Source organism: Hippocampus bargibanti, linkage group LG19, assembly GCF_051943395.1.
Source record: "Hippocampus bargibanti isolate YZ-2025 linkage group LG19, ASM5194339v1, whole genome shotgun sequence".
NCBI lineage: Eukaryota > Metazoa > Chordata > Actinopteri > Syngnathiformes > Syngnathidae > Hippocampus > Hippocampus bargibanti.
This window is the reverse complement of record NC_142752.1, coordinates 12,812,336-12,825,279: the sequence shown is the minus strand read 5'-3', so window position 1 is coordinate 12,825,279 and position 12,944 is coordinate 12,812,336. Positions and strand designations below refer to the sequence as shown.

At 42.3% G+C, this 12,944-nt stretch overlaps 1 protein-coding gene across 3 annotated transcripts in view; it reads left to right on the top strand.

The window, feature by feature from the left end:
* The window catches only part of map3k7 (mitogen-activated protein kinase kinase kinase 7), a 54,162-nt gene that overhangs the window by 8,313 nt on the left and 32,905 nt on the right, over positions 1–12,944 (top strand). For all 3 annotated transcript variants that reach the window (XM_089021501.1, XM_089021502.1, XM_089021500.1), the window contains exons 8-9: positions 3,893–4,021; positions 4,195–4,325. In XM_089021501.1, the coding sequence (XP_088877627.1) occupies positions 3,893–4,021; positions 4,195–4,325 (260 nt within the window). The remainder of the gene's footprint in view (positions 1–3,892; positions 4,022–4,194; positions 4,326–12,944) is intronic.

Sequence of the window (12,944 nt, the reverse complement as noted above, 5' to 3'; positions counted from 1 at the left end):
AACCCCACCCTTCCAACCAGCCATCCCACATTTTAGAAGAAAGCCATTTGGAACCTGTAAAACAGGGGTGGGCACTCCTGGTCCTGGAGGGCCACCCTCCTGCATGTTTTCCAAGTCTCTTTGTTGCAACACACCTGATTCAAATGAGCAGGTTCAATTTAAGGCTTCCGCAGAGCTTGGTGATTGTCTGATTATTTGAATCAGGTGTATTATAACAGGGAGACTTGGAAAACATGCAGGAGGGTGGCCTTCCAGGACCAGGAGTGCCCACCCCTGCTGTAAAAGATAATAAAAAATAATTAGAATCAGAAAGCCTTTAATCGTCCCACAATGAGGACATTTGCAGTCCACGGCAGCAATTTGAAAGGGGATGGCGGTGGGGGGGTGAAATGATAAAAAAACCAATACATTCTAAACAAATTTCCCCATTGTGGGACGAATAAAGGTTTTCTGATAATACAAAATGTCAGAAAACTGGGATGTATGCTATAACTGTGCAAAAATGTTTCATAAAAAAGCTACAAAGTGCAACGATGAGAAGGATTCTTCAGCCGTCATCTGTACTTTTTTTTTTTTTTGAAGGTGTCGGGCGTTTCGCCTCCCATCCAAGAGGCTCCCATCCAAGTCAGCGTTCGCTGACGAAGCCTCTTGGATGGGAAGCGAAACGTCTGACACCTTAAAAAAAGAAAGTACAGATGACGGCTGAAGAAACCTTCTCATCGATGGACCACTCCTGTACGACTGAGAGCTTACACAGACGTGTACAAGTGCAAGTATCATGAAAAGGCATATTGATAATGCGTCAAAGTCCAGACTTGAGTCCGATTGAGGAACACTGGAAAGATAATTTTCAAAATATGGTTGTTCACAAATGTAATTGATCAAAATCTGTTTTGCAAAAAAGGATTGTTTATCGTAAAAACAGAAATTAACCCAACACCGAATAACCAGGTGTTATCGCAGCAAACCAACTATTTCAATTTAGGCGAGCTGAATAATTTTGCACCCCACACTTTCCATTTATTTATTAAAACATTCAGAAATACCGGACAAATGTTGTTCCACATCATGAGTTTATCCCTTTTAGTGTTATTTTTTATTTCTTTGTTTAAAGCATGAAATGTAGCCAAAGGTCGCAAAGTTCAAGGGGCCTGTCACACTTGAAGGCCACTGAATTTATTCCTGCTGTCAATCTAATTCTAAAATGTGTGGAAATTAGCCACACAAACTCTATGGTTTGGATTAGCTTTTCTTGTACAGACAATTTTAGCATGATTACAAACCACAAATCGTTGCGGGTACGCTATACAGCGATACCTTGGCTTACTGATGGAGAAAAATAATTTATCATGTTTAAAAGTGCCGTGCTTTGCTGACCAACTAAACAATGGGCCTACAGTCAAAGCGCAGATGGCCACAGTAAATCTGAGTGAAACAGACATGGCAAGGTGAACTGTCGTCTCCATCAAGATTCTAGAAGGTCTGGCCTTGCACAGAATTTAGGGCTTTAGATACTCCTTTTTCACCAAAGTTATTTACGGCTTAAACATCCTGCACAAGCGCCAGATTACAAACTTATCAGTGTTTGGAAAAGACAACCAATTAAAATGTCTTATGTTTTACTGCTTGCAGCTGTTGGTGCTCAGAACGCCCAGAGGCGTGGCATTATAATCAAGAAAACTATGTTTACTAATATATCATTGTAATTTACATATACTCTCAATAAATAGCTTGGCAGAGGGGCGCAGAATTCAGACGTATGTCATCTGATGACTGCGTCTCCTGCCGGCAGTGGGGACAATCTTTCTGGTTCTGAGTCTCTGTCCACGGTGTCTGACTGTCATATCTCTGACACTTACGAATTTAATTGGTTCCCAGTAAATGTGTGTAAGGTGAAAAGTGTGTATTCCAAACATTAATTTCCAATAGGAAACCATTCAAATGAGAACAATGTGTTCCCAGGTCCCCAGAAAATATAATTTTCAAATAAATAAGCCTTAAAACTACACACGATATACCTTATTCTATGTATAATGAATGTGCTAAGGGATTCGTCTGTGTAAGCTCTCAGTCGTACAGGAGTGGTCCATCGATGAGAAGGTTTCTTCAGCCGTCATCTGTGCTAATTTGAAGGTTTCAGACGTTTCGCCTCCTATCCAAGAGGCTTCGTCAGCGAACTAAAGTCTGACTGGTCGTATCGGCCCTATTTATATATCCCTAATGTCCAGACATGGCGGCGCCGGACACAGCTATGATAGGTCCCTCCTCTCAGGTTGGGGGGGAGCAGAGGACCACTCCCTGTGGCCCCACTGATTGTTCCTACATTCATGACTAACGACTGGCCTATTTGCCCCACTCCCACCGGTATCACCCCATCAGCATTACGAATGTGGCCTAACCTGTTTTGCCTAAGCAGGCTATTGTATGAACGATCCAAATTGAACCTCACCCCACCAGACCGGTTTAATGAAGGATTTTGTTATTTTATAAGAATCGCTTCTTTTACCCCCCTTTCAAACGATCTATGTTCTTTCGTTAAGATTTTAACCTCATTGTCGTCAAATGAGTGGTTGCTAGCTTTTAGGTGCAAATGGACTGCCGATTGAGGCCCACTTGTATTATCCCTGCGATGTTGATAAAGTCTTTTTTTGTGAATTTGTTTAGTCTCCCCAAATGCTAAGGGATCGTAATTAAAAACATAAACTGTACTGTACGATAAAGTCGTTTTATTTACCTTTGTGATGGTCGTAGATGGCTTAATGCAGGGGTGTCAAAGTCATTTTTTGCCACGGGCCACATTGTAGTTATAGTTTCCTCTCGAGGGCCGTTATGAATTTGGGGAACCCATTAGAATGTTTAAATGTTCAAATATTACATATAGAGCACACATCAAATTAATGAATAACTCGTTTTCAAATCTGAAGTCAGGAATAATTACTTTTATTGTGGTTGACATCCAAAAATATGAAATTTTGGCTCAGATTTTAGCAATCATCATGGAATTTAACAAGTTTGATTTGCTTTCGCGGGCCGAAAAAAATGATGTGGCGGGCCGGATTTTGCCCCCGGGCCTTGACTTTGACACCTGTGGCTTAATGGAATGGATAGCTTCTTGCATAAAGTGTCTCAAGGAGCTCTGGGTTGTAAATCTGAGAAGTTGTGATATTGCAACAGCAACAGATGGAGGCAGACACACGAGAAACTTCATTAATAGCTGATTCTCTTGCTTGTATGTTTTCTTCAAATTGTACAGATGGCTTGTGCGGGTTATTTGTGGAGCCTGATTGATGGGATATTTTAACCTGCAGTGTACACTCTGCCTTTGAAAAATCAATATAGTTGAAACGAGTCCAAATTGTTTTCTATCCATTTTCTCACCATTTCACTTTTGTTTTTGTCTTTTTTTTCCACGTTTTTTTTTCCAAGCTCTGTCGTCTCCCTTTTGTGTCTGTGCGTTTGTTTCTGTAACCCCTCCCCTCGCTCACTGCTGCGTGTGTCCCCTCCCTCCTCTACCGGATCTTGACCAATCACGTACGGCTTTAACCGAAGGCTGGGGGCGGAAAAATAGAGGGGGAAAAAAGCCGGCTGCCATTTCAGGAGCTCCAAGAACCGGCTTATTCGCGAAGGACACATCACTCATTGTGGCGCTCCTTGGGTTTTCCCGAAAAATGTATGGTGGAAAATTGTATGCCAAGATTATATTCTCGCGAATTTAACACTTGTAAGGCGAAAACTTTGTTATCTAAAGCGTTCGTAAGCCAAGGTATCACTGTATTTTGAATCTGTGGTGTTTTCCGCTGTTATTCAAAAACTGGAGCAATTGATCACACCAGTATTGCTTTGAAATCTCTTTACTTTTTTTTTAAATGATCATTTTCCTCTGGGTTTCTAGGAAGCAAATACAGTGAGAAATGTGATGTGTTCAGCTGGGGTATAATTCTCTGGGAAGTAGTCACACGTCGGAAGCCCTTTGATGAAATTGGAGGACCAGCTTTCCGAATTATGTGGGCAGTGCACAATGGTGAGTCACAAGAACCGTGACATAAATATGGAAATCTTTGGGGCATTCCCTTGATAGTCTATGATAGCTTAGAATTTGACTTATTTCAATATCAATTTATCTTACATTTAAAACGTGTTTTTTTTCATGATTTTACCAATCAGATTTCTTGAATTATGTGTGTTCTCTTTCAGGAACAAGACCACCTCTGATCAAAAATTTACCAAAACCTATTGAGAATTTGATGACACGCTGCTGGTCTAAAGACCCCTCTCAGCGGCCTTCAATGGAGGAGATTGTGAAAATTATGACTCATCTGATGCAGGTAATCTGTTAGAAATTTCATCCATTGATACATCTATCCATCCATACATTTTCTGATCTGCTTATTTAAATTTCCCCATTGTGGGACGAATAAAGGTATTCTGATTCTGATTCTGATTATCCTCACAAAGGTAGCGGGGCATACTGGAGCCCATCCCAGTTGTGTTGAGGCAGTTGGGATGGGAGGGCACACCCTCAACTGGTTACCAGCTAATTGTGGGGCACGTATAAAGGAACAACTTTCCGCTATCACACACCATTTCAGGTGTTTCATTAACCTGCCATGCATGTTTTTGTCATGTGGGAGGAAGCTGGAGTACCAAGAGAAAATCCACAAAGGTACAGGGAGAAAATGCAAACTTTTCTAGAATGGGTGATCTTATCCAGGACATCCTCAAAGTCCGTAAGCTTGACTTCTCATTTTCCGTACCGCTTATTCCTCATTAGGGTCGCGGGGGTTGCTGGAGCCTATCTCAGCTGTCTTCGGGCACGAGGCGGGGGACACCCTGAATTGGTTGCCAGCCAATTACAGGGCACACAAAGACATACAACAGTCACTCTCACACTCAGACCTAGGGACAATTTGGAGTGGTCAATCTGCCTGCCATGCATGTTTTTGGAGTGTGGGAGGAAACCGGAGGACCCGGAGAAAACCCACGCGGGTCCGGGGAGAACATGCAAACTTCACACAGGGAGGCCGGACCGGGACGCGAACCGGCGACCTCTGCACTGTGGAGCCGGTGTGCTAACCACTCGGCTACCGGGCCGCTAAGCTTGGCTTTCTTTGCCTAAATGAAACGTGGCAAATAATGGGTTTATTTTGATCGTTCGTCCCTGATTCATTGCTTCTCCCTGGGTGTTGACTGCAGAGGATGGTTAAATCATCAGGAAGCCAGGTGTTGAACAGAAAGTTAGTTTAATCTTGAAGAGAGCGGAGACATCGCGGTGTCGGCCAAGGAGGGAGGCAGAGAGGAGAGAGACGAACGCAATGGTAGAGCATTTATACGTGGCGCACGGTGTATGACGCGATAGGATGTGACGTAATGTAGATGTGACATCATGTAAGGGAAGGCAGGATATGACGTATCAGGAAGTCCAAAACGTAGAAAGCGATGTTTAAAGATGTTTGTATAGCGAATTACCCCAACATCTCCCCCCTGACGAACATATCTAACATCGGTGGAGATGAACAGAAAGAAGAAAGAAAAAAGAAAAGAAATTCACAAAATAGAACAATCACAATGGAAACAATCTCAATTTAAAGTCATGTCATTCGCTACAACAGTCAAATCTTGATGGCATCCTGGATGGTGATCACCAGGACGACGAGGAGGAACAAAATTGTTTGTAGCATTTGTCGCAAGCAGGTCCCAGCGTGTGATACAGATGAGCTGGTGACTGGAAAAAGGTGTGTGATCTGTCAACGCCCATCAGGAATCTTCTTGATGAACGATGTCCTCGCGAATCCAGATGAAGCTTGTGGCTGCTAAGACGGCTAGCAGCTCCGCAACCGGTCCATCCCATGTTGGTGTGGTCCACGTCATTCTCCTCAGACCGGAGCTCTGTCCTGTGGAGAACAAAAGAAGTCTTGTGCCAGGTCACATGTCGAATGGATGGTTTCATTCTACACATCACACTTTCTTGGTGTTTCTTTCCCTATCAAAGTCTGTCTCATCGTTTAGGCTCTGCAATGCATTCTCTCACAGAAATGGCAGTAAGTCATTGTTAGATGTTAGTTGGTTAGTATATGTTAGTGGTTAGTGAGTCTGCATTTCTGGAGGGTACCACTTTCTTGGGGAATGACGTTGCAGCCAACATCACTCATTACCAAAAGTGAAAATTTTGGTGATGATGATCTGAGTTATCGTCACTCCCCCCTGTTGAGACATCAAAAGTCTCAATTTGCCAACTGGGAACGTGTTTGCGTGGAACACGATCCATCTTTGACATTGCACAGATTATCAATTTGTATAAAACCATTTGTCAATCATTGTTCCATAAATTTGGAGGCCAAATTTTGGCATGTCGACACATTGCTTGGGTGGAGGACAACCTTCCACAATTCTTTAGCACAAGTTGACATGGTCAGCAACATTATGGCAATCTGCGTAAATGGTCATCATACTCGCCTTTTGACATTCAGTTGGAGGGCACCAATTGACAGTCAGTTTCGCTTCTGCATAGGACATCCTTCCGCGCAACCCAGCTTCATCTCCGTTCACCCTGGCACGGATGCACCAGGAGTTCTTCCCTTCTGAAGAATCTCCTTCTCCCAATTCTGAAAGAAGCTGGTTAGCGTGGAAGCCCTATACATTATAATACCTGATTTCGCCTTAATCTCTGATTGACACCGGCACCCACTCAACTTATCCGTCAATTTCATTCTTACCGGCGAGAAATTCCTTTAGTGTGCACCGCAGTCAATTACTTTAATGTGCACTGCATTTAATTCATAATAATAATAGTAATTCGTAATCAAATCAACCTTGACAGGTTACCCTGCCTTTTTAGTCGTAACTATGAACTACTTTTGAACTGACAAATGTCATCACTGTACGCAAAGGCAGCCAGAAGATAATTTTGCATTTGCGGCTGTCTTAATAAACGTTGGATTTCCGCTATCGCATCTCCAACGTTGAATATTTTTCGTGCGATCAAGCCTAATTGTCACAATTCGTCGCTCGCTAGATGGTTGGATAAGAAATATTTTAACAGCATTCTGAATGTCTACACCTTTGGATATCAAAACTATTATCAATCGGGGCTTTGTCATTGATCCTAAATCATTAGTTGGGTGTGCCAACTCTAGTTGTGCAGGTGCATCCCACCAGCCGTTGCGGCCTCTCATTTGTCGGATCTCCTATGGCAATTGAAACAAAGATTACATTTTGTTTCCAAAGACATCAAGAATCAAAATGCAGTTCAATGCTACGACTGAGATTCAGCAGCGTCTGCCTAGAAAATTACAGGATGGGTGGATGCAAATGGCTTGTGCATCTCACAATTCATCAATTCGTCCTGCAAATTGAACAATTTCTCAACCATCATATCCCAGCTCTGTTTGCGAATTGTTGGGGTTCACACAATCTGCACAAAAAGCATAATGAAAAAAAGTTTTGTCATCAAATTTTGCAATACAATCTCATCCAATTTGTTATCGTCATCAAATTCAGTATGTATATCGTATATATGAATCAAATCATCTGTTCAGTTACTTAAGGGGGATGACAATTGTCAGGTCAAAACAAGTGTAATGATCATGTCACAATCATTATTTCAATAAATCTATAAACTCTTCTCTCACGAAAAGTTCCACAATATCAACTGGTGAATCTCTTAAGTAATTAATCACCAGCGAATCAAGCAACATTTACCTTGCCAATTTCCATCCAATTCAAGATAAATGTTCCTGTCATTTAGCATAATTTACTGACTCTTTTATTCACTTTTTCCAATTGAACTGTCATTTTATACAATTTCCATATCATTTTGCATTCGCCCAAATCAGGATTTCAAAATTATTCATCCCGATCGCAGACAAAAACATTGGAATCCTGACTTCAAGGTGTTCAATTCTCTTAGTGAAAACACTTTATCCAATCTAACAAAAATACTTTACTTATGCCTTCAAATTCACTCAAGTTCGGCCACTGTTTATTCATTTGTTTGTTGGCTCATTTATTTGTTCACTCAGTCTAATTTGCCTGCCTATTTAATTCGGTGTTTTGTTTCAAGTGGATGTTATTTATCAAAAAGCTATGGGAAAAAAACAGTGTTATGTCATTCATGGAGATGTTGAGCTGGCATGGTTGGACAGGTTTCCCGATGAGACAGGATAGTCGTCTGCATGGCACCCCCATCGAGTCCTCTTGTAATGACAAGGCTCTTTCCCCAGGGCACATTCTCTCCTGTGAAAGGAGAAAAGAGAACTGCGCGGCAGATTTCATGCAGAAAGGAACAATGTTTTTGCACAATACATTTGTGAATGTTAACGCAAGCGCTTTATTCATTTTATTTCCGTTTATTAACCTATTCGCGAACGAATCAATTTGCCGATCTGAGAATGCGGCTATGAATTTCCCCCCACCCCTTTAGAGCAGAGAAGAAAGGAGGAGGAGTGGGCTGGGCTGCCCGCTCCCTTTTCCCCCCCCCGTCCCTTTGTTATAGCGAATCTCACCCCCAAGGCACCCAGCTGTCAACGTATACGCTCAAACAACGCGTGTACATACATGCACACACACAAACACAAAAGCACACATAGACTTACATATACATAGAAACACACAAAGACGGCTCCTCCAAACGCCCCACCCTCAGCTGACCCCTCTCTGTCCCCACGGACTGTCCCCTGGAAGCCCCGTGGCACTGACTCGCTAGCAAAGCTGACCACGCGCTAGTGTTGGTGAATGCATTAATGTTACGGTAATCCACGATCTATTGCAGCTGCAATTAAACAAAAAAAGAACACATAAATCGTCTGGCTCCAAATTAATAAATAAATTTTTCGCCAGCCCTAGCGCCCGAACTTCCAGTACTTCATCCCTTCTGAAAAATCTCCTGCTGGAACTTTCCCCATCTTACAATACGTCCGCCGGCGGCGCGGCAGCAGACTGTCTCTCGACCCGAAATGGCGTGAATCAGTCACATGCGAAAACTCCGCACATCAGCTCGAATTAGGATGGTCCGCCTTGACTCGATCGAAATTCGTATTACTAGCCAAAGATACGCAGATTAACCGTAAATAGAATTACTTTTGGCCGAAAGAATTCCACAATACATTCACTCAACATAGCTGCATGCTAGCGGTGAAACTCACCCGTAAAAACAATCCCTGAACGACGGACACCAAGAAGGGAGGGACGGCCCACTCTTTCCAAATACTCTCGAAAGAAAAAGAGAACTTCGTTCACTGGAAGCAACACATGGCCCACTCCTTCCCCCCTCTCGAAGCCATCAGCTAGGACCCGGAGTCTCCAGGCACCAATAATAATGGGTTTTAATTTGATCGTGCGTCCCTGATTCCTTACTTCTATGGGTGTTGATGGCAGAGGATGGTTGATATCAGGAAGCCAGGTGTTGAACAGAAAGTTGGTTTAATCTTGAAGAGAGCGGAGACATCGCGGTGTCGGCCAAGGAGGGAGGCAGAGAGGAGAGAGAGAGAGACGAACGCAATGGGAGAGCATTTATACGTGGCGCATGGTGTGTGACGCGATAGGATGTGACGTAATGTAGATGCGACATCATGTAAGGGAAGGCAGGATATGACGTATCAGGAAGTCCAAAACGTAGAAAGCGATGTTTAGATGTTTGTATAGCGAATTACCCCAACACAAACTCCTGGTGACTTTTCGCAGCTAAATGCCTCTACTCCTCCGGGATTTGTGTATACTGTATTCCCAAACCTCGCCGTAGCCGTGGAGGTGCCCTAGCTATTTTTTGTCGTGACGTTTGGAAAGTCGTCCCAGTCTCACTCCCTGAAACGTGTTCGTTTGAATGCATTGCATTCCAAATTTCTGGTCCAAGTCCCACGATTCTAGCCACTATTTACGCCCGCCCCCAAACCACATTTTTTAAACAAACCGCTGTATGCCCGCCCTGCCCGTCTCAGCACGATGGGGGACAGGGCTTTCAGCTGCTCTGCCCCCCAAACTGTTGAACTTACTTCCTCCCAACATTTGTAACATTGATTCTCTTCCCACCTTCAAAACCCACCGATTTAAAATCACATTTTCTGTTCTGCTCTTTCTCTTGTTTCTATTTATAACTGTATTTTATTTATTGTATGCTATTTGTGATTGTATTTTATTTATTATTGTGCCTATGCTTGTCTGTGACTGTAAAGTGTCCATGAGAGCTTTGAAAGGCACTTTAAATGAAATGTATTATTATTATTAATCACACAGTGAGGCCAGAGCTGGAAATGAACTCGCTACCTATGAACTGCAAGGTTAATGCGCCTAAAACATGCATCACAGGCTGATTCAACACTCCAAATTGACCCTTGGTTTGTGTGTGAGCGAGAATGGTTGTATCTTTCTGTGTACCTTGCGATTGACTGGTAACCGATTTATTGCGTCCCCTGCCTACTGCCCAAAGACAGCTGGCATAGGCTCCAGCACCGCCCATGAACCTAGCGAGGAATCAGCAGTTAAGATGAATGAATGAATGAATTTATATTCCAAGGCTTGAATAGATTGGTTCTTATTGCAAAAGCATAATTGCAAGCACACACAATGCGCTTACATCACAGCCATGCAGGAAGTTGGAGGTGAAATAGAACCTATTCTGTAGATAAGGCGGGATGATGACAAAAGTTTGGAAGTTTCTATGGCTAATATGCGTCAGTCTTGCACTTAAAGGACAACCGACGCCCTCGGACAAGTTGTGTCCATAATTTCTAAAATCACTTCAAATGACTTCTACTGAGCGTATTTTACAAAGATTCCACGGCATATAGCTATATTTTACATTTTTAAGACTCACGCTGAATATTCAGTAAGTCTTGTTTTCAAGTTGATGACGATGCCTGACGTGATGTCACTTCTGGAACGTCCCTGACCGAAAAAGCGACACCCAATGCATTTAGGGTACTTTGTTTGGTCTGAAAATCAGAATCATCTTTATTGCCAAGTATGTAGAACACACAAGGAATTTGTTTCCGGTCGAACACGCTGCGCTAGTTGGGTAAAATTAATTTATCTTCATCTGGTTCGGACTTCGTCGAGTTTCTTGATGAAATGCCAGTTGAGTCGATAGTTGGTACACAGCAAAAACTACTTTATTCAGTAACAATCGTGAGAAACATCTCTAGTTGGAGCTGGACAAAGAAGAACCCCCGTCTGCGTCTTCAGGCTCAGTTTAAAGAATACCGCGACAGTCTGTTAACCAATCAGTTGCGGACAAGTCGATCTTCCGTCCAATCGGCTACGAACAACTCAGTGTTGGGAGGGCCTTAGACTGAATTTGCCTGTTGCAACAACTATTGAACTAATATGCTTGATAATGCTATGTAAACTAAATTAAAACGTGCAATAATCATAATGTGTACTAAGATAAACATGAAATAACATATGTTTACTAATGTGCATAAAACACTATCATTCCCTCCTGTTGTACATTTAAACATCAGTTCATACATTTCCAAAAGTTTTCATGCATGCACGTCATACTAATTGCACAGGGAACCATTCTTTATTCTTGCTTTACTCATCTAATCTAATCTATCTAACATGATCTAATATTATCTAACCTAATCTAACTAACACCACGGAGAAGGCGAAAAACCTCTATCACAACTTTGCTGCTGTGATATGTAACCTCTCCATTTGTGAGGGTTTTTAAATTTTAATGAGGAAAACTCCTTCTCGGCTCTCCGTTTCTTTTTTTTTGCTTTTGTTTGTTGGAGCAACCACACTCTGGCCATGGTGTACTATTCCTAGCTACAACACAGGGTCCCCTTCACGCATTTGTTGATACAAAACCTGCGTAATTCACCTGGGAATTAGTTATCATATTCATTAGCGTTGCTCTTAAGCATGGAATAATACAACCAATGACTAAGAAAATAAGTACAATCACAATTGCGAAAGGGATAAACACTCTGAGCAAAGTCGATACCAAGGGCCCCCAAAGAGCCCGTCAAAGATCCACGGTTGATCAGGCCGGTGATCTTTGGCCATGGCATCTCTGAGATCCCTGACAACAGACAAAGCATCAGTCATGTTTATGGAATTCGCTTCTTTGGGTATGTACGTACAACAAGTGTCACCCACCATAGCACAGACGCCCCCTTGTGGGGCTGTCAAAAGGTCCAAAACCATTCTATTTGGCAGCACCATTTGTCTAATTGCTGCAATTTCAGTGTTTTGCATTTCATCTACTTCCAAACTGGCATTTACAAACACTTGAAACCTGTAGTCAATTGTTTCAATTCGTTGCATGTTTTTAGCCACTCCAATTTGTGGAAAAAGAGCTAACATTACCTTACTTCCCGTGCTATGGTGTTTGAATTGTTCTGGAACATCAGTTCCCCAGATCGAATCATGGGGCTTAAACGACACTCTTCTTTTCACATGATGGTGCGCTGGACGACTGGTAACGATGAAAGTATTTTTGGTTACAGTAACAGGTGCGCACAAACCGTAGGCTCTCGGAGGAATAAAAGAATATACTTTCCAACCACATAACCACCAAAGATGTGAAGATACGGGTAAGATGGTGACATTGGTGTTTAACGGTAGCACATATAAACATCTATCCTCATCTATAAAACCTAAGTTTTGACCTGTACCGTATATTGCAACGCATACTGGTAATCGCAATCCGATCTCGGTCATAACCTGATTTTCAGTTTCCAAAATGGTATCTAAACTTGGAACAATCTCTCCTCTCGAAGCATTGCGAAGAACTGGAAAATGTTGATCAGGTTTATGCAAAGATATTAACATATATGCAGCTCGAGCCATTTTATCTCCAAATACCTTTGAATGCACTCGTTGTTGCGACACTGAATGTGGCATATACGAACAAACAAAGCAATTACTTTTCCTATTTTGTTTAGCAATTAGTGTAGCGTAGCGATACCACGTGTTTGATAACAATGGATTCCAGTCATGTTTTT